Genomic DNA, 19,037 nt, shown 5'->3' with positions numbered 1-19,037 from the left:
TAGTATAAGTCTCTACTAATTTAAGCTCGTAAAGTCTAGGATCAAGTAGGACTTTATAGGTTGTAATGTAGGCTAAGGGACCGGTAGGATATATTTGAGAAGATAGTGACTAACCCTCCTAAGCACTTTAATACACTACACTTCACGTTTAAGCACTTTCTTGTCATGACCACTTCATTGTCTTGCCATAAAACCATACACATTTAGGCCCTTATTCATTAAGCACATCAATATATATATATACTATCCTAGACAAAGATATGAGAGGAGTTATTCTTTTTTTATTCACTCTCCTTAATTTGGTATTTCTGGCTAGTATTTTATTTTTGTTTATACACAAGTGCACCTTATCGTCCTTTCTATGGTTCCACTCAAAAGCTACACAATCTCTTCTTTTACTCTTCTAGCTACTTAAGTGATTTCGGGGGTAAAGGTTCAACAAAATTTAATTAAGAAAAAAGGGGGTTCGGCTTGTAATGTGGTTGCCAAAGAAAAGGTCTACAGGCTCAAAAGGGGTGACTACAGATAATATTAGCACTGGTAGGCAAATGGGCTAAATGGTCAATCAAAGAACGCCTATCACTTTCCAAACTTACAAGACTTAATAATTTCGCTTTGACTCACACACGGGGTAAGTTCTAGACTAGCAAGGATGGCACCGAGTACACCAAAATCTCACCTCACACAATGCACATGACTCACTCAGGACGGCTCAGACCCGACTCTCAAGTTAAAGCAACTAGCACAATCATCATAAAATTTAAGCACACTGAAATTAATCACAAAAGTCAAAAGATGAGCCTCGGTGTCAAAATAAAGCCACACATATTGTCAAGGCATGTAATTGCGAAGACTATGAAGAAAGTACCTAGTGCAAATGCTCCACCTATAAGCCCCAGTATAAAATATGTCAAAAATCATAGATACTCAAGTTCTCCCCATTCCATTATCAGTTCAAAAGAAAGAAAAAGAAGTTTTTTTTTCTTTGTATTTTTCTTTGGACTTTAAACCCTCAAGAAAACTGTCTAGGAAGTCCATCGTCAGAAAAAGTCTAAAACATTTTTTAAAAATTCTACAGACAAAAAAATTACTACTACCCGGTTTAAAGAGTCATCCCTTGGAAAAGAACCGTAGCCATAAGAAAAACTAAGAGGGATTATTTCTACCTACTTTTATTTTTAATTTTTTATCAACACACATAAAATAACACAACTAAAATAGCATAGGAATACCCAAACCGTCATTTCACCCCACACTTAAAATTATGCATTGTCCCCAATGCACACCCATAAATACAAGAGGGTAAAAAAAACTCCCTGGTAGGCCAAAGGCCAAAGCATTAGCAGCTCATGAGGTACTCAGACTTCTCCCAGACTTGGTTCTTTGTGCGGGCACCCCACACTTAGTTCTAACCATATCTCTTGCTTTTACTTTCTTCCAATGACCTTGCTTTCCATGCTCCTAGAGAAATATAAAAAACAACACTACAAGAATAATACAATAACAAAAAAATAAAAAAAATAAAAAAAAAAAGAAAGCAGTAAAGCTGGGTTGCCTCCCAACTAGCGCTTGATTTAACGCCGCAGCACGACGCGAATCACTTTTTGCCTCCACCTCGAGCTTATGAATTGAACCCCAATTTTTGCTTCAAGCTTATGATTATGCTCCAGGGGTAGTGGAGTGAATCTAACTGGCCCAAGGAAACTATATAGTATTCTGCATTTCTTGGCCTTTAAATGAGGTGTGTAATCCTGACTTTCTGGCGAGAAGAATTCCAGATTGTAGACACCTTGTTCCTCATTCCTTGACTTCTCAATTGGCTCGGATGACTCTATTTCCATATCTTTATCCAATCACAATGTGGAAAAATACTTGGAGTGTGGACCAATGCGCTCAACTACATGAACATTGGGATTGTCAACATCCTCAACACCGATGACACTAGAGTCAACTAAATATGTGTCCTCAATGTCCTTAGTTAACTCTAGTCTCTCTTCTATAATATCGGTATCCTCAAATTCTAGTTTGATTGATTGTTGGTGTTCTACTATGGACCCCTCTATTGGCATCTCAATTTCTGTCTCTAATGCACACTGCTCCTGACTACTATTCATAATATTATCTTGTTGAGCATTTAAAGCCTCAACCAATTTCCTCACTTGTGCCTCCAGGTTAAGAATGGTTGCATCTTCCCTTTGGATAGTATCCCATTTCCTTTGGTTAGTATCCCCTAGCCTTTGTATTTGCAGTTGCTTCTCATTACTTCATTCCATGAGGCACTTCAACATATATTTGATCTCCTTCAGGTCAGCTTCCCTGGGTTCTTTGTTCATATTAACTTCACAGGCAAAAAGAAGAACCATCAAAGTAAGGGGTTGGGGGAAGATAAGATATATAAGCACAACCATCAAAGTGACCATCTTGACCACCACACATATCACACACATTCCACACATAAGATTGAGTTGGTGCACATAACTCACTCTCGGGAATATTTTGACAATTTTTTCCCAGGTAGTTTCCTCCACAATTCACACAAGGAAGATCAACAGTAGAATTACCAACATCAAAACTCCCATAATTCCAGGATGCCATATTTTTCAAATCAACACGTAAAACAAAAATAAAAAATCAAATACAAGAAAACAAAAATAAAAGTTCAAACTTGCAACCTAGCAATATGTACACCTACAGGTACACCGTTAGTTCCCCGGCAACGATGCCAAAATTTGATCACGCCCAGCTATGCCTTATAAAAAGGACTAAGCGGTCGCTGCAAATATAATCTGGTTTACAAGTCCGGAGTCGAATCCCACAGAGAAGTAAGGACTAGCTACAGTTGTTCAGTATCGCTAAGAAACACAAGTCCAAATAATTTCCTAATTATAAATATTATAATATTTATTTCTATCTAATTAACTAACAAATCTAAAAAGCAGTAAAACTATCAATTAACAATGATAATGATTGGAGACAAGATTAAGGAGATTTAGAGTTATGATTTCCCAAATTGTTGGAATCCTCCCCGCTATGCCTCATATAATTTTGCCTAAGTATTCTCTACTGATCGTGAGTACTTCGGGTGTCGTAATTCTCTTCTGAGCAACTACCACAATTTACTAGATATATTCTTCCGAATTACGCTAGCTGGCACTAGTGCACCGCTCACTAAGATCTCACCAAGTTTTCGTTATTCCTAATACCATCTTTAAATCCTTCGTATTAATTCCTCACATACGTTAGGAGTGATGTTATTCAACAACTACCTAAATATGTACCTTTTTCCAAGAAATACATAATAAATAGGCACAGTCAACCGAGAGCTCTTCAATCACTGAAATAAGCACGTAGTTGAACAAGTAGAGAAATTCAAAGGCTCAATTATATAAAAACGTAACAAGAATTCATCCTCCAAAAGGTTCCATCAAATCCCTAGATAAAAAATTAGCTATTCATAATAGTATGTAAAACTAAAATACTAGAATTCATAACCAATAATTGAAATAGAGGGAAAAAGAGGAAAAAATGTGAAGTTGAATCCTTCTCCTTGCTCCTAGCGTGTTCTTGCCTCCCCAAAGTCTTTTCCTTATTCAAAGTGGTGTCTCCCCTCAAAATCACGTTTTAGGATGTATTTATAATTATTAGGGTTTGTTTGGGCTGAAATTGATTCTCCTAGTTCGGATTGGAAAAGTTGATTTTTTTTGTCCCAGTCTGGCAAAGTGACCCTCATTTCGCTGTTTGGGACTTTCCTGATTTCTTCTGCTTTGGTCCCGGTCTAGCAAAGTGAGCCTCGCTTCGCTGTCTGTGACTTTTCTCTTCAGCTCTTTTTCACCAATATTTCTCCCATTTGATCCTTTTCCGCGCAAGTTTATTCCTACACATAAGAAACACGTAATGAACATATTTTCACTTCAAAACTATGTGATCTCTCTTAACTCACATAAGAAATAATATATAAACATACTAAAAACATGCACTTTTCATCATTTATCAGAAATCAAAAGTGTCCTGACCAAGACAGTGAATGCAACTCGGACTGATTGGGCAAGGAAGTTGGATGATGCGCTATGGGATTACCGCATAACATTTAAAACTCCAATTGGTATGTCTCTGTACAAGTTAGTGTTTGGAAAAGCATGCCATCTTCCGGTGGAGCTTGAGCATAAAGCATTATTGTCACTGCGGCAGTTGAATTTGGATATGAAAACCGCATGCACAAGTAGAGTTACAGAGTTACATGAACTAGAGGAGTTCCGGTTCCAGGCATTCGAGAGTACAAGATTGTACAAGTAAAGGATGGAGATGATGCATGATAAGCACATTCTAGATAGGAACTTCAAACCCGGAGATCTAGCGTTGTTATACAACTTGAGATTGAGCTTATTTTCGGGTAAGATGAAATCTAGATGGTTGGGACCATATAGAGTTGTGCAAGTGTTCCCAAGTGGAGTGGTAGAAATTGAGTCCGAAGATGGAACGAATAGGTTTAAAGTGAATGGGAAAAGGTTGAAATACTACCTTGGAATGATTGAAGAAAAAGGAGAGAAAGATGTGATGTACTTGGAAGAGCCCCAATATGTGAGCGAAGTGTAATCCTGAAAGCTTGCGTCTTGCCGCGACATTAAATCAGACGCTTCCTGAGAGGCAACCTATGGTCGTGTTGTATTCGTCATGCCATGATGATAACTAAGGAGCTTATTGGGAGGCAACCTAATTCATAAAGTAGAGTTAGTTTAGTTTTAGTTTTTGATTTTATTTGATGTTGAGGTAGACTAACAAGTGAGTTTTGGGTGCATTTGAAGTGTTGTGATAGGTTGTGGAGCTACATGGAAGAAAGATGTGCTCGGAGCTAAAACATATGTTGCAAAACAAATAAGAAAACACCGAGCCATTGCGGGATAAAGTCGAGTACGCAATCTGAGCGTACCTCGCGTTGCTTAGCACAAAGGGTCTAGTGCGCAGCTGTTAGTGCGCTTACTGGTGCCTCACGAAGATGGGACATCGCCCCTCATACCGCCTGGCTATGTCCAGCGCGGTAACCTTATCGCGCCTGAGGGTGCCTCACGGCGTCTCACTGCTGCCCCTACGCCGTCTCGCGCCAAGGCCCAGGTAAGTAATTTTTTTTATTTAACCCACCCCTACCCAATTGAAATAGAAACAACATTAACACCCCTCCCTTGTAAAACCAACACGACCCCAACATCCAGAACAAAGAGAAACAAAAACCTTCTGCCTAACCCCAACCCCACTATCTCGTTTCCAAAGCAAGAAGAAATTCCAAGTTCTAAAGTTGCCATCCTACTCCACTGCCTCGTCTCTCTCTCTCTCTCTCACGCAAAAGGTATGACTTTCTCTTTCTCACTCCTCTATTCTCTCCTGTCCTATGTAAATTCTAGTTTGTGGGTAATATGATCTACAAGGTGCAATATTGGTGCAATTGTGCTAAAGAAAAATATTCCCAACCCACAATACCCCATAAGATACCTTGTGATTGTGGAAATGAATGTTTCACACTCGATTCCCAAGCCGATTTGGGAGGGTGGAGTATTCTTTCACCCAAAAAGAAACTCACACACAAATAATGCATACAAAGTGCTCGATAAAATGCCTCATTGGCGATTTTAGTCCCAATTGAAGCCCGAGTCTCTGGATTGATTGTTTTGTGTTAGCTGAGCATGATTGATATAAAAACCTAAGTGTAGGGTGACTTTACGGAGTCAGGGTGGATTGATAAAGTGTGTTTGCAATGACATACGGGCTATGTGTAGTGCCGAAATTTAGATGCTAATACACTTCCTTGATGAAGGTGAAGTCTGAGTAGCCTATGGTTTAAAGTAATTAGCATATCTTAGAGCTTAAGTGTGGGGTCACTCCGACCTTATTTTTGTGATAGTTGTTGCTTCCTTGCATTGACAATTGGCATGGCTGATAGGTGCATGCAATATGGTTCGTCCAACAACTAGCTCTAAGGCACCGGCTAAGGCCAAGGAACCACCAAAGGCAAAAGCTACCTCGTCAGGCCCACCGCCGAAGAAAAGGACCAGAGTTGAGGCTACGTCTGGTAGTCACAGTGGTAAAGGAAAGCAAGTGGCTTCTGCTTCTACCGGGGCACAACCTCCAGAGAGAGAGACTCGTGAGTATGGCATCAATAGTGTGCCCCTATCTGGGAGAGCATTTTACAGGAAGTGTTCCAAACTCATATCTCCCTGATTTTGCAGTTGATGAGCACAAATTGAAGTCCTGTTACCCTCATATTTGGGAAAGAATATATGAACTAGGATTTGGTTTTGTATTTAAAAATTCGGGAGAGGAAAACTTTAAGTTAGTGCGCGAGTTCTATGCCGGGTGGAACCTTGAGGATAAGGAGCAATTGGTACCTATTCGTGGGAGGCTGATTGATATTCCGGTTAGTGTATTATGTAGATTTTTGGATGCCCTAATGTCCCATATAGTCCGTTGTGTGACTTTATTGACCAGCCTACGTACAAATATATTAGGCACACACATTGTGTGGTATTAATTCGAATGCGGTGTGGACACGGGACAAGAGATACAACACCCGTAATTCTTTGCCTAAAGTGAAATTTACAAAAATTGCTAAAGTATAGTTACGCTTGGTGAACACGAGACTACTTCCATGTGATCATTATTCTGCTACTGTCCGAGAGAGAGTATGTCTAGTGTATTTCTTAATGAAATGGTGGTCGGTGAATGTGGGCCAGTTGATACGTAGTCAGATGGCACAATCTAGAAAGGGCACACTTACTAGGATATTCCTTGTGAATCTGTTTACGCAATACTTGCGTAGAGAGAAAGTGGATGAGGAGCTAATTTTGACATGTTGATTTCAGTCACATCTCGAGCTACCGACATTGCTGTTATCCATGGGCCAGATGAGGAAGATGGTACGACATTGACTATATCAGAGCGTCAGGCTCGCGATGAGAGCGTCCTTGCTCATTTGTATGGGGTGATAGATTTGCAGTTGAGGATTAGGGGTAGGCCTGTTGCTTCAGAGGAGAGGACTCAGTTGACTGAGCGGTTCCCGCTCACCACACTGGTACATAGGTTGGTTGTTTAGCTACGGGTCAGGGGTGCCACCGGAAGAAGATGTCAACACTCCAAAGCATTCGGTACATGGTGACGAGGAGCAGGTTGATCTAGCAGGTAGAGGATTTGGGTGATGATGTTGATGATTGGGATGAGGCTGACCGGGCCTTGGGCCATCATCTCGAGGATTGATCAGGGAGTTCTTATTCACCCTTTCTACTTTAATTATGCATTGGGGACACTGCATGTTTTAAGTGTGGGGTGGGTAACTCTCATTGTTCATAGTAGGAATAGATTAGTAACCATATTAGCTTCTTATATTTTTAATTATATTTTAATTTCTAGCTTCTTATTTTCTTTATTGTTAGCTTCTTGTTTTATTATTTTAGGATACTCTAGAATAGTATTGAGTAGTGTAGTAATTTTTTTTTAATTTTTATTTTTATTTTTGAAAAACAGAAAAAACAAAAATAGAAAAAAATGGACTTTTTCCGACAATGGATCTCCTAGACAGTTTTCTTGAGGGGTAAATACAAAAATAAAATAGAAAATAGAAAAATACAAAAATATATCTTTTTATTTTTATTTTTTTAGGTAGTAATAATTCTCCCGTGATTTTTCTTTATGCCTCGGTTCTTTTTCATGGGATGTAACTTGAACCGGGTAGTAGTAGCTTTTTTTTTGAGTAGTATGTAGGAAATAAAGGAGAAGAAATGATGTGATTCACACCTTTTGACTTGTTTGATGGTTGCATACTTAGGTTCTGGCGTGTGTTTCACCTTCCATGGATTTTAAATATATGATGATGCCTTGGTAAAATTGAATAGCATGTGTTATGACTTTTATGTCTCATATGCTTGACTTGTGTTCACTTTGTGCTGTATGGTTAATATATCTCTTCGCTTGTGAATACAGCCTACTAGCTTTTCTTTTGGCACCCGCATTACAAGTTTATTCCCTTTTGTTCTTAATTGAATCAGTTTGATCCTTAGACCTCTTAAAGCACTTGAATTATAAAAAGAGCGCTAGAAAGAAGTAAGGAGGAAACTTGGGGTAACTTTTGAGTGGAACCAATAGAAGGAAGAAATGTGCACTTGTGTTGTAAATAAAAATCCATTAGCGGCAAGCTAAAAATACCAACAACAAAAAAAAGAATAAATGAATAAATAAATGTTTCTTATTTTTGCTAGTGGATGCGATATGAAGTAGTGCGTAAAGAAGAAGGAAAATATTCTAAGGTGAGCTATCTTGTGATGATTGAAATGGATAGAAGGAACTTTGCGCTTAAAGTTGAATACGTCATGTGTTTAAGTGCTTAGGAGGGTTAGCCACTATAACCCAAATATATCCTACCTGTTCCTTAGCCCATATTACAACCATAATAAAGTCCTAGTTGATTTCGGACCGAGCGGGTCTACATTATTAGAGGTTTACATAATGGGCAAGTCTATGGTACCTTTTACGTGCATGTGACTTCTTTGAGAGAGTGAGTGCTTTTTCTTCATATGTGTGAGTCCTTAAATTATATTCGATCATGTGATTTGGATGTGTGGACTGCTTAATCTTTTGTTTTATTGTGAGGGCATATGGTTTTACAAAGGATATGTAACATTGTTTCAAGTCTCAGGTGCATTGTGACATTGAGTTAGTTATCAAGGCTAGGATTATTATAAACATGTTGTATCTATGTTTGGCATTTTGAAATTGGGCACAAGTACGGAAAGTATATTTTAACTACATATACTAGAACTTAATAGTTGCTATAAACCATGGTCATAGGTGTAGTGTGTTGTGAATGTGTGATCTGTTGGGTCCTTGGGGAGGAAGTTTTTAGTTAGTTGACTCGAGGGCGAGCAACATTTAAGTGTGGGGTGTTGATGTCGTGTGATAATTCCATATATTTTTGACGTTATTTACCCTACTTGTTTGTTGTTTGGATGCTAATTTGTGCGACATTTGCACTTAATAGAGCTTATTTCAACGTGTAGGAATGCTTGGACATGAATTGGAGAAAAGTGGCACGAAATGGTACCTTAGAGCTATAAAATGGAGCAATAAAAGAAGACGTGCAAGGCAATAAAAAGTCATGGCCATAGACAGTGCAAGGCATTGTCCAGGGCACTATCATTGGCGCCCCAGACAGTGCCTCGCGCAAAACCAATGGCGCCATAGACAGTGCCTCGCTCAGAAATAGTGAAGCCCCAGACAGTACCTCGCGCCGACGATGTCATCCGAGCAAATTTTAATTCCTCACTAGTTTTGGACATGTAGACTTCGGCCCCTACCCTATAAATACCTCTTAAAATTAGTTTTTGAAGGGTTAGACATCATTAGAGAGGCAAGAGGCTACATAATACTTTGGAAGCATGAATCACTAGAGTTTTTCTCTCCGCTTTCCTTTTATTTGTAGTTTAATGCTCTTAGATATTACTATGATTATCTACCCAATTATGAGTAGCTAAACCCATCATCTAGGGTTGATGGAACCAATTGTTGGATGAAGTCTTGATTGTGTTTTGATATAATTGATCCGTTATTACTCTTTAATTGTTCAACTATGTGTTTCTTGTGATTAATTGAAGGGCCCTTGATTAATCGTGTCTAGTTATCTTGTGTTGCTTGAGAAAGAACACTTGATTAGATTGTTGTTGAACAACGCCACTTTCGAGTAAGTTAAGAGATTGATTAATTCGAATCTGAAAGCGGGATTAGAGATAACGAAGCTTTGGCGCGATATTTATGAGTTATACGAATTGTCAACTAGAGTAGTTCGAGAAAATACTTCTAGTAAATTATCGTAATTGATCGAGAGATAATTGCGATAAACAAGAACTCATCATCTTTAGAGAGTGTTACGACGAGATTATAGCTAACGTGTTAGGAATTAATCCAACAATTGTGGAAATCGTAAACCCTTGATCCTTTTATCCGTGAATTCAACCTCATTCTTGCTAATTGATAGTTTTATTTTTATTTTTCCTTAGTTAAGTAATTCTATTAATTCACAACTCAATTCTTGAACTCTAAAAGTTGTCTGAGCTTATCATTAGTGACCCTGAAAAGTTGTAAGAAATAGGTTAGTTCCCTGTGGGATTTAACTCCGGACTCTTGAACCAGATTATTTTTGCAGCGACCACTTAGTCCTTTCTATAAGGCATAGTTGAGCGTGATCAGGTACAAACACATGTATATCTAATACGTTAGAACAAAGTGACTTGAAAGTTTTATGCATCCAAGAAACAGCAGAGTACATAATCTCAAAATTCGTGTTCGTAGACATTCTTACATTTAGCGCAATAAAAAATTGTTCAAATTTGTGTGCTCTCTATTTACAGTTACTTGAAAGAAAGAATTGCTAAGACACCAAAGGGAAAAAAGGAAAAAGGAAAAGAACCTCTTTAACTGTTTCCCTTGGAGAACTCAATTGAAAGTTGAAGCTTCAAAAAGTTAGGTAAAAATAAAAACTACAAGTGTAGAGAAACACTAACAAAAGTAATGAACTTGCCATCTCCATAATAGATCATGAATTTCGTCCAGAATCATCGAGCATCATTCCTTTAAGACTCTTAGCCAACCAGATAGCTGTCTCCCTTGGCGACACCTTGTCCTTCCCAAATGGTTTTAGAACAACAGAGAGCTCTTCTAATCTGTTATTCTCAAGTAAGTCAGCAGATAATTCTAACAGCCCTTCAAGTGCTTCTGCTCTCTGTCGAAAAGATTTGACGTCTAATATTTCCTTTACTGGTCGATCCTCCTCCACAAGTGTTGTGTTGGGCTTTGCTTGTTCTGAAGAATCTAATCTTGGACTTGAAGAGGTGGGACTGCTTTGGTTTCTCACATCCATTTCCTTATAATGGACACTGTCCGATATGTTGGATTTAACACTTACCAGTCCAGATGCAGACGATTTGGGAGCAGGAGGAGAAGTTAGACTAAAATCAAAATCATCTCTTACCACATTTATAAGTTTACCAACATCAACATTTCTCTCCACATTGTCAATTACTGGTTGCTCGCCACCTACACGGAAACTACTGTGTCTTATGACATGTATGACATCATCAAAAGCTGGTTTGAACTGAGGAGAAGCTGCTTTTTCAAGAAGCACATTCTGCGGAACACTTGCCTTGTCTGGCAACAAACTATTTTGGCTGACTGAAATAGGGGAGGAAGGGAAGGCACTTTCAGTTTTTGAGGAAAAGAGTTCCTTGGGAAAAAACTTCTCATCACCATTGTCTTTCGAAGTAAAGTTAGAGCGCTGCAGATTGTTTTGGCTTGAGGAAACAAGTGGAGTAGTGGGAGAGACACTTTCTGTTGTCGAGGATGAAAACTTTTCCATAGACTTGTCATCACCACAGGATGTGAAACTGGGGTTTGTCAAACGCGAAATATCAGTCATAGTATCAGGTCTACTGGTTGTGCAATCACCCTCCCAAAGAGCAATCTCTTTCAAAAGTGGAGAGGCAGTGTCTATAGGTATATATGAATTTGCTTTCTCTTCACAAGCACCAACATCCGAACTTTGATGATGCTCCTCAAGATTTTCAATGGAGCATGCTTCAGTTTTCCGGATATCTTCGTGGTTTTCCCTCGAACTATTAGCAATATCCGAGTGTGATGATGTAGTAACTGACCAAGAGGGTCTTGATCCTGTGGTTTCAGTTTCAGTAGCTCGTTCATGACTTCCCAGCATTTGTTCGGTCAACTTAATAAAAGGAGTTGTCGCATCATCACAAATTTCAAATCCTTGGATGGACACTGAAGAAGAAGCAGAATTGCTGCTCTCCGTTTGCATTCCTTTTGAAGCTCCTGATGAAACCTTTCGCAAATGTAGCATGCTGTTACTTGTGGCATGTATATGACAACCATCGCGAGAAGAATTAGGGATCTTTTCGGAGCCTTTCTTTGTCGGTTGTATGTCACTGCCATCAGTAAAAGCATTAGGCATACTTTCGGGGTCATGTGACTGGTCATTCGGACTACACTCTACATCATCGTTCACAGTATTCAAAGCATCATGATCCACTGGCTGTAGCCTTCCAGAAAATGATGGTTGCTTAGTCAGCTTAGGAGGTGTTCGCTGTCTTGGCCTTGTAGGTAACCTATCATCTTGTCTTATAGCGTCAGAGGGAGAGATTCCCTCGTGTCTTGTTTTAGTCTTTGGGATGGACTCAGTGGTAGGAAACTGCAAGCAGAAGGTAATTAAAATATAGTACATATTTATCAAACTCAGAAGCGAGTACTAATCAAGATAAGAGGATTAGGAACCGATACCTGTTGCTTCAAGGTATGCATTCCTTGATTCTGCTTTGTTGATCCAGGAGTTGGTGTCTGTGCATTAGATTTAGAGGTAGGAGTAGGTGAACTCGGTTTTAGGACTTTCGGTGATGCTTCAATGTTGGATTTGTTTGCACCGGTACCACTGACCTTCGCCTTGCTGCCTCTCATTGGGGAACTATGTTCTCTCATTTTTCCCTCTTTCAAAGCCAACATAATGTTTTTTATTGTTCTGGGTTGCTTAGCTTCAGCATCACATTTTTTCTCTTCATGAAAAATATTCCTAGAGTCATACTCCTCTGCATCTTCAATAAAAGCATCGGCTGCATGATGTTCCTCACTAGAATAATGTTGCTCAAAGTCTTCATGATCAACAAAGGCGACATCCGTGTTATTGCCCTTTTGGTCATCATTGCAAGTCATTCCTTGTAAGTTCTTCTCACTTGACTTCAAACTATCTTTATCGCTGCATGTACTGGTACTACTCTGGCTTTCTGCCATATTCTTTCGGGAGTCACGATTAGCAGTGAGAGGTTTTTCAGGAGAAATTGATGAAGGAGGATTAAAGGATGGTCGGTACTGATCAACATAAGGCTGCAAATATGGGTGCTTCAGGAGTTCGGATGCCTGAAAATGTTGAGGTCAGCCAACTGACACGACATTCTGATACAAAAATTTAATTGCAAGATTGGTAAGCTTACACTAGGCCGATGCTCGGGGCTCTTCCTCAGCATTCCTTTTATAAGTGTTTTTCTGCGAAATACAATATTTAACTATATATACTGACAAAGAAATGTACCATCTCAAATATAAGCATATGACAGAAGAAAAGTGCATTCACTGTCAAGATTGAGACTTGCATATGTCGCTAGTTGAAAGTTGAAAAACTAGTTAAGTGGAGTATCTCTGCATTGTGATATTATTACACGTACAACTCATATAAAATGCTGAATTGCTGATCAAAGAGGGAACAAGAAAGATAGGAATGGCACATTCTTTTACTTCTCATGCTGCATTTTGCATGGGTTAGTCGCAGTAATAGAGTAATCACAAATAAGAATACTACTTTAAAAAAGTTTTACCAGGAAGCCTATATTCCCAACTTGAATAGGTGGCATCTACCATAAGGATTACGACTATGAGTACACATGATTTCAAATTCTAGTATTTCAAAGTTTTTACATTTGACTCAAATGTGAAGAATTTGTGACACAAGTATCATGAGGAAGGAGAAGATAGACCATTGCAGAACATTAACAGTCACAAGAAAGGAAAGAAGAAGAAACCATAGCAATATATCTACAAGATACAGATGTCTCCTAAAACACGACTAAATATTAACACATAAAAAATCAATTAAACATCTACAAGCAGAAGCTTTAGCACAAAACAAAGGCCTGACTTACAAGGACGGAGAATAACAAGATGGCAATGGGCCAATGCATGATCTGTTTATTTTGCTTATCAGTCCCGCCATGTCCTGAATCATTATAAAGTGTCAAATTCAGTATAAGTAACAAAAAGGTTCTCTTCTGAGGAAACAAACACACAATAAAGTGAATACTATATGAGATGAAATTTCACTTACTTGCTTATGCACCAAGACTCACCACATCAGTCAACATTAACAGTTTTCAAGACTATGCCGCGGTAAATTATTGAAGACATGAAGCAGGATACATCCAGAAATTATACCATCAAACAAGCATATTTTGAACATAAGTCCCAGCATTTCGGAAGATCTTCTGATGAAGGTTCAAAGAGATTTGGGTGGTTTTTACAGTAGGTAGATGAACTATTGCAATATTCTTCAATATTTTGAGATTATTTTACAGTTACTTTCATAATTATCATTTAGATATTGAATTTTTTAGAGGGGTTGACAAGAGGGGTTATTGTGATGGTAAGCAACCTCCACTTCCAACCAAGAGGTTGTGAGTTCGAGACACCCCAAGAGCAAGGTGGGGAGTTCTTGGAGGAAAGGATGCCGAGGGTCATTTGGAAACAGCCTCTCTACCTCATGGTAGAGGTAAGGTCTGCGTACACACTACCCTCCCCAGACCCCACTAGTGGAATTATACTGGGTTGTTGTTGTTGTTGTTGTTAGACTCAATTTTATCGTTCATCATTATGACTTTATTTCTTTTTTTTTTTATCATTTTGTGAAGGGTTTTTGTTATCATTTTGTGAAGGGGAGCCTTGGCGTAACTGGTAAAGTTGTTGCCATGTGACCAGGAGGTCACGGGTTCAAGCTGTGGAAACAGCCTCTTGCAGAAATGCAGGGTAAGGCTGCGTACAATAGACCCTTGACCCTTGTGGTCTGGCCCTTCCCCGGACCTCGCGCATAGCGGGAGCTTAGTGCACCGGGCTGCCTTTTTTTAGTTTGATTTTTGTCCTTTATCTTTGGTTAGAGATAAAGTTCTAATCTTATTAGGAGTCTAAGCTGAGTTCCCAGTATAAGTATGGCCGTTTGTACTTTGATTTGACATCAATTGATCAAGTAATATTCTATCTCTCAATTCTTCTCCATTTCTCCCTTCTCTCTTCTGTTGCTACATTATCTTCAACAATATAGTTGGAATTTGGATTAACTTATCACTTGAATTCACTAACTTACAAAGGGCACCCCCAATCCCAAGGTCTCTATGTATGCAGATTCAGTAATTTAAGCATGTGAATTAATGAATAGAGACAAAATATTAGGTCAGTTTCCATTTCATTATATACCCGATGAATTGCAATGGAGCTTAAAGAACAAAGTCAAGAGTTCTTACAAATGCTTTAAATGCAGGGCGATGAGCAGCCATTTCATACATACAGCAGCCTGGTCAAGAAGCGAACGGTTTTAAGACATAGATGATAGAACAACCCCACAATGACACCCGAATTACTGTGACAACAGACCAATATCCTCAGCATCGGGAAAGAAGATAACCTTATAAAATGAAATTTTACAAGTAACAGATGACATACATATGTTTGTATCTTTCCAAAAATATTGCAAATGAATGTATACACAGAACTTCAACACAATTTGGCACCATTTTCAAAGTAACACTGCTTGATATAAATGCAGTTGAACCTGAACAAAGTAAAGCAGTCACATACCGAGGGACCAAATGTCTGATTTAAAACCGTAAGGAATATCCGTAAGAAGTTCCGGGCACATGTAATTGGGAGTTCCAACAACCTGGAATATAGAACAACATTATCAGTTAATCTACTTTTATTAGATTAACTTTTACAATGTAAATAATTAACGAAAGCATTGAAACGCCAACTTGAAGCACCCGTTCCATGCTGTAACCAACATTTAATTTTAAGAAAAGAAACTAGTTTGAGCTTACATAGTTTAGGTGCAAATAACAAAGAAAAGCATTGAGTATCAGATACATACTGAAGAAGTCAAGTCATCAGCCTTCAAAGTTTTCGCAAGGCCAAAATCCCCTGGAACAAAAAGTATAAGGGAAAAAAAATATGTAGGCCTACATCAGAAAAATTGCCTGCAATTAACTCCACTTCAATAAAAGAGCAGAAACATTGGCAGTAGTTACCAAGGCGAACGTCTTTTTCCTTAGTCAGGAAGATGTTTGAGCACTGCCACAGAAGGATACAGAAATTATCTCGGTAAATATATTGGAGACATATAAATAAAACGATACAAACAGAATTAAAGGTACATACCTTTAGGTCACGGTGCAGTACAAAATTTGAATGCAGATATTCCACTGCTAAAAGTAGTTGAGTGAACCACTTCAGAAGTTTCTGTATGGTGAACATTTCCTTGAAATATGAGACACTCAAAAATGGAAACTAATAGAAGTGTATACTAGTACTAGATAAATAATCCAATAGCCCAACCAGATGAACAAGTTAACTCGTAAATCAGCTATTAACTTGCTTTCTCCTGTCCATAATCTACTATCTAGATATATAATGAACATGTCGCACTAAAATGACAAACAAAAATACAGCATCAACGTACCTCTTCTGGAAAATATTGCCCATTTGCTTTTTTCATCAGTTCAGCCCTATTAAAATATGCATTGTTGAAGTGGGGATAATGAAACTTAAGTTTAGCAATTATAAATTAAGAAAAAATGAAAAGTTATTCAGTAGACTTACATATCACCACCTTCACAATAGCCAGTAACAATGCAAACATAGCAGCCCTGCATACGATTACGTGAGAGAAAATTAATCACCACTTTCAAGGAAATTGTAGTCAATTCAGCACTTGAAAACAAAATAAGGCCTCTCACCTTCTCTACCCATGCTTCCTTGTATTCAACAATATATGGATGTTGAATCCGAGCAATCAGCGCCATCTGCACATCCAAGTTGCAATAAAGTCCACATCAGGAATTTAAAGTAGCTATGCATTTGTGTAAATTTGCCTAGGGGGACGAGTCTCACGGGCCAAAAAAACAGCAAGAGCAGAGATGAGAACGTATCAAAATGAGAAATGTATACGATAGAGTTAAAACGGAACATAACTAGAAAAACTTAAGAATTAGGAGATGAAATCTAGCAAGAATGCACATTTACTGTTTGAAGTTTCACTTAAACTCCCAGCATAGAGTGAATCACAGATGTCAAATCTTTATCACGTGATACGAGAACACTCTCAATGGACTATGGAAGCTAGACAAAAGTCAGGTAAAATCAGAATCATTCACAAAGGAAAATTTCAACTCTGAAACCAAAAGAAACTAGGAATTCCAAGAGCCTCCTTCACCTCAAATAGAAGTGAAAGCCAAAATCAATAGTTGCTGAGCATATACTATTCAGGACAAAAAGCCACAATATTCAAAAATTTAAGCTAAAACAAATCTTTTCTTCTTTTAGCATACTCTATCTAAGCATATACTACTATTCAGTACAAAAGGCCATTATAGTCAACAATTTAAGCTTAAGAAAGAGAGAAGCACAAAAGGCAAAAACTATAACCAAATTAAAAGAGGAAAAAAAGTACAATGTACCTCTTGATGAGCAGATCTCCTGCAACGTTCAGTTTGTCTAGCTAACCGAATCTTCTTGAGCACATACCTATAATTTCAACATTCAAAATCAATCATACACCAAATTCAAATCTTATAAGCATTAAAGTTAGAAACTTTCAACTTACTTCTTTCTCTCTTGCTTGTGATTAACAAGAATAGCAGCACCAAATGCTCCACGCCCAATCTGTTCCATGATCTCGTAATGATCCATTCTTGACTCCATTACTTACCTCCTATACTAAAACACTCAAATAAATCCAAGAAAAAATAATGCCAAGAATTCAAAAATCAATCACAGCATTTTCATTATCAGCCAAAAACTAAAGCTTTTAATCTTTGGATTGGCTGCAATTTCTCCTACTCATTTGCAGATCAATCCCAAAGAAAAAATACCCATAAACACAAAACACATAAAGATTGCTTTTTTATTCAAGAACTCTGTGTGTGTGTGTGTGATGTATTGCTCCTCTTTTATTTTTTACTTTAACTATAATATTAGTATAGTATTTGCTTATTTATTGTTCAAGAAAATGGGTTGATCTGAAGAAACAGTTGTCACAGTTCTCAATTCAGAATGCATGTGTGGAGGAGCATCTATAAATTAATATAATAAATTAAGTATAGTAAAGTAAAATGCTCCATTGATTAAAGTAATTGAAAGATATGATTTATCAAATTAATCATGGTTAGGGTGGTAGGTTTAGTTTCAACTAAGGCAGTACAACTTCCAACCAACTTCTTTCTAGCTTTTTCTCTCTCACACAGACACACAGTTAAACTATCTGTGTCAAAATGGGAAAATATAGGGAAAAGGCTGGTTATTGAAATTTACAAAGTAGTCCCTAATAAATTTTTGTAGGGCATATTTGGAAACAATGAAAATGGTGAGCCAAAGAGGAACATGGCATGGGACAAAAAACTGTACTTCAAGCGGGGAAGAACAAGAAGGGAAACCAATACAAATTGTTGTTTAATCCTTTACTTCATATGTTTTGCTAATAAAAATGCAATTGAACCTTTCTTTTTTTCATTTTATGGTTTATGGTGTTTGGATATATTTTTTTTTTAATTTGTTTAGTTACTCTTTAGGTGCTACTCAATTGACTAATAGTGTCTTTGGAGGTAAGATATTTTACTTTTTGTCAAATTAGTAATCATAAATAATACTTGCTGGAAAAAAAATCGTTTGCATAAAAAAGAATAGCATTGGGTGTATACGATCGAAATAGATTTCGACATTCGTATGTCTGATCGAGTTCGAAAGATAAGCGATCGAAGTGAAACTTCGAGATGAGTTCCGAAGATGGTACAAACAAGCTTCGAACCCGAGGGGCCGATCAATGTCGAGTTCGATATCATTATCAAGCTCGAATCCAAATCGAACTATGATGCAAAGTAAAGCTATCAAGCTTATGATCTAGAGACCGACCAACATTGACTTCAAATCAATTCAAGAGTCCGAGTCAGAATCGAGCTTAAGCCAAGATCGAGAGCTCGAGTCAAGATCGAGCTCACATACAAAAGTCGTTGCAATCCCACTAGAGGAGAGAATCTTGGCAGGAACTGTGGAAAAGCTGATTTATCATGGACTTCCCACTGAGTGTTTTTAATTATATTTAAAGTAAAATCCCTCTACTATAAAGGTGGAGGGTTATTATTTCTGTAATGGGCAGTTTTTCGGATAGAGCTCACATTGTAATTCAAGCA

The 19,037-nt window shown here is 38.0% G+C and overlaps 1 protein-coding gene across 1 annotated transcript; it reads right to left on the bottom strand.

Annotated features, from left to right (window-relative positions):
• Positions 1-10,261: 10,261 nt before the first annotated feature.
• Positions 10,262-17,904, bottom strand: LOC104102534 (serine/threonine-protein kinase Nek5-like). The gene is made up of 14 exons (XM_009610264.4): positions 17,456-17,904; positions 17,310-17,376; positions 16,590-16,655; positions 16,453-16,499; positions 16,313-16,358; positions 16,012-16,092; positions 15,882-15,924; positions 15,725-15,774; positions 15,436-15,517; positions 15,102-15,151; positions 13,734-13,807; positions 13,029-13,080; positions 12,325-12,954; positions 10,262-12,235 (listed from the first exon to the last, which is right to left on the bottom strand). Exons 1-14 carry the CDS (start codon positions 17,551-17,553, stop codon positions 10,571-10,573), a joined length of 3,051 nt encoding a protein of 1,016 aa, XP_009608559.1. The 5' UTR covers positions 17,554-17,904; the 3' UTR covers positions 10,262-10,570.
• Positions 17,905-19,037: the final 1,133 nt, after the last annotated feature.

Source organism: Nicotiana tomentosiformis, chromosome 11, assembly GCF_000390325.3.
Source record: "Nicotiana tomentosiformis chromosome 11, ASM39032v3, whole genome shotgun sequence".
In the NCBI taxonomy this organism is placed as follows: domain Eukaryota; kingdom Viridiplantae; phylum Streptophyta; class Magnoliopsida; order Solanales; family Solanaceae; genus Nicotiana; species Nicotiana tomentosiformis.
This window is presented reverse-complemented; position numbering and strand designations above follow the sequence as displayed.

Coding starts and splice junctions, on each gene's coding strand:
- LOC104102534 (XM_009610264.4), bottom strand. CDS start 17,553: ATGGAGTCAAGAATGGATCATTACGAGATCATGGAACAGATTGGGCGT. Junction 16,656..17,309: donor GGAGATCTGCTCATCAAGAG/GTACATTGTACT, acceptor TTGGATGTGCAG/ATGGCGCTGATTGCTCGGAT. Junction 12,236..12,324: donor TGCATACCTTGAAGCAACAG/GTATCGGTTCCT, acceptor TTCTGCTTGCAG/TTTCCTACCACTGAGTCCAT.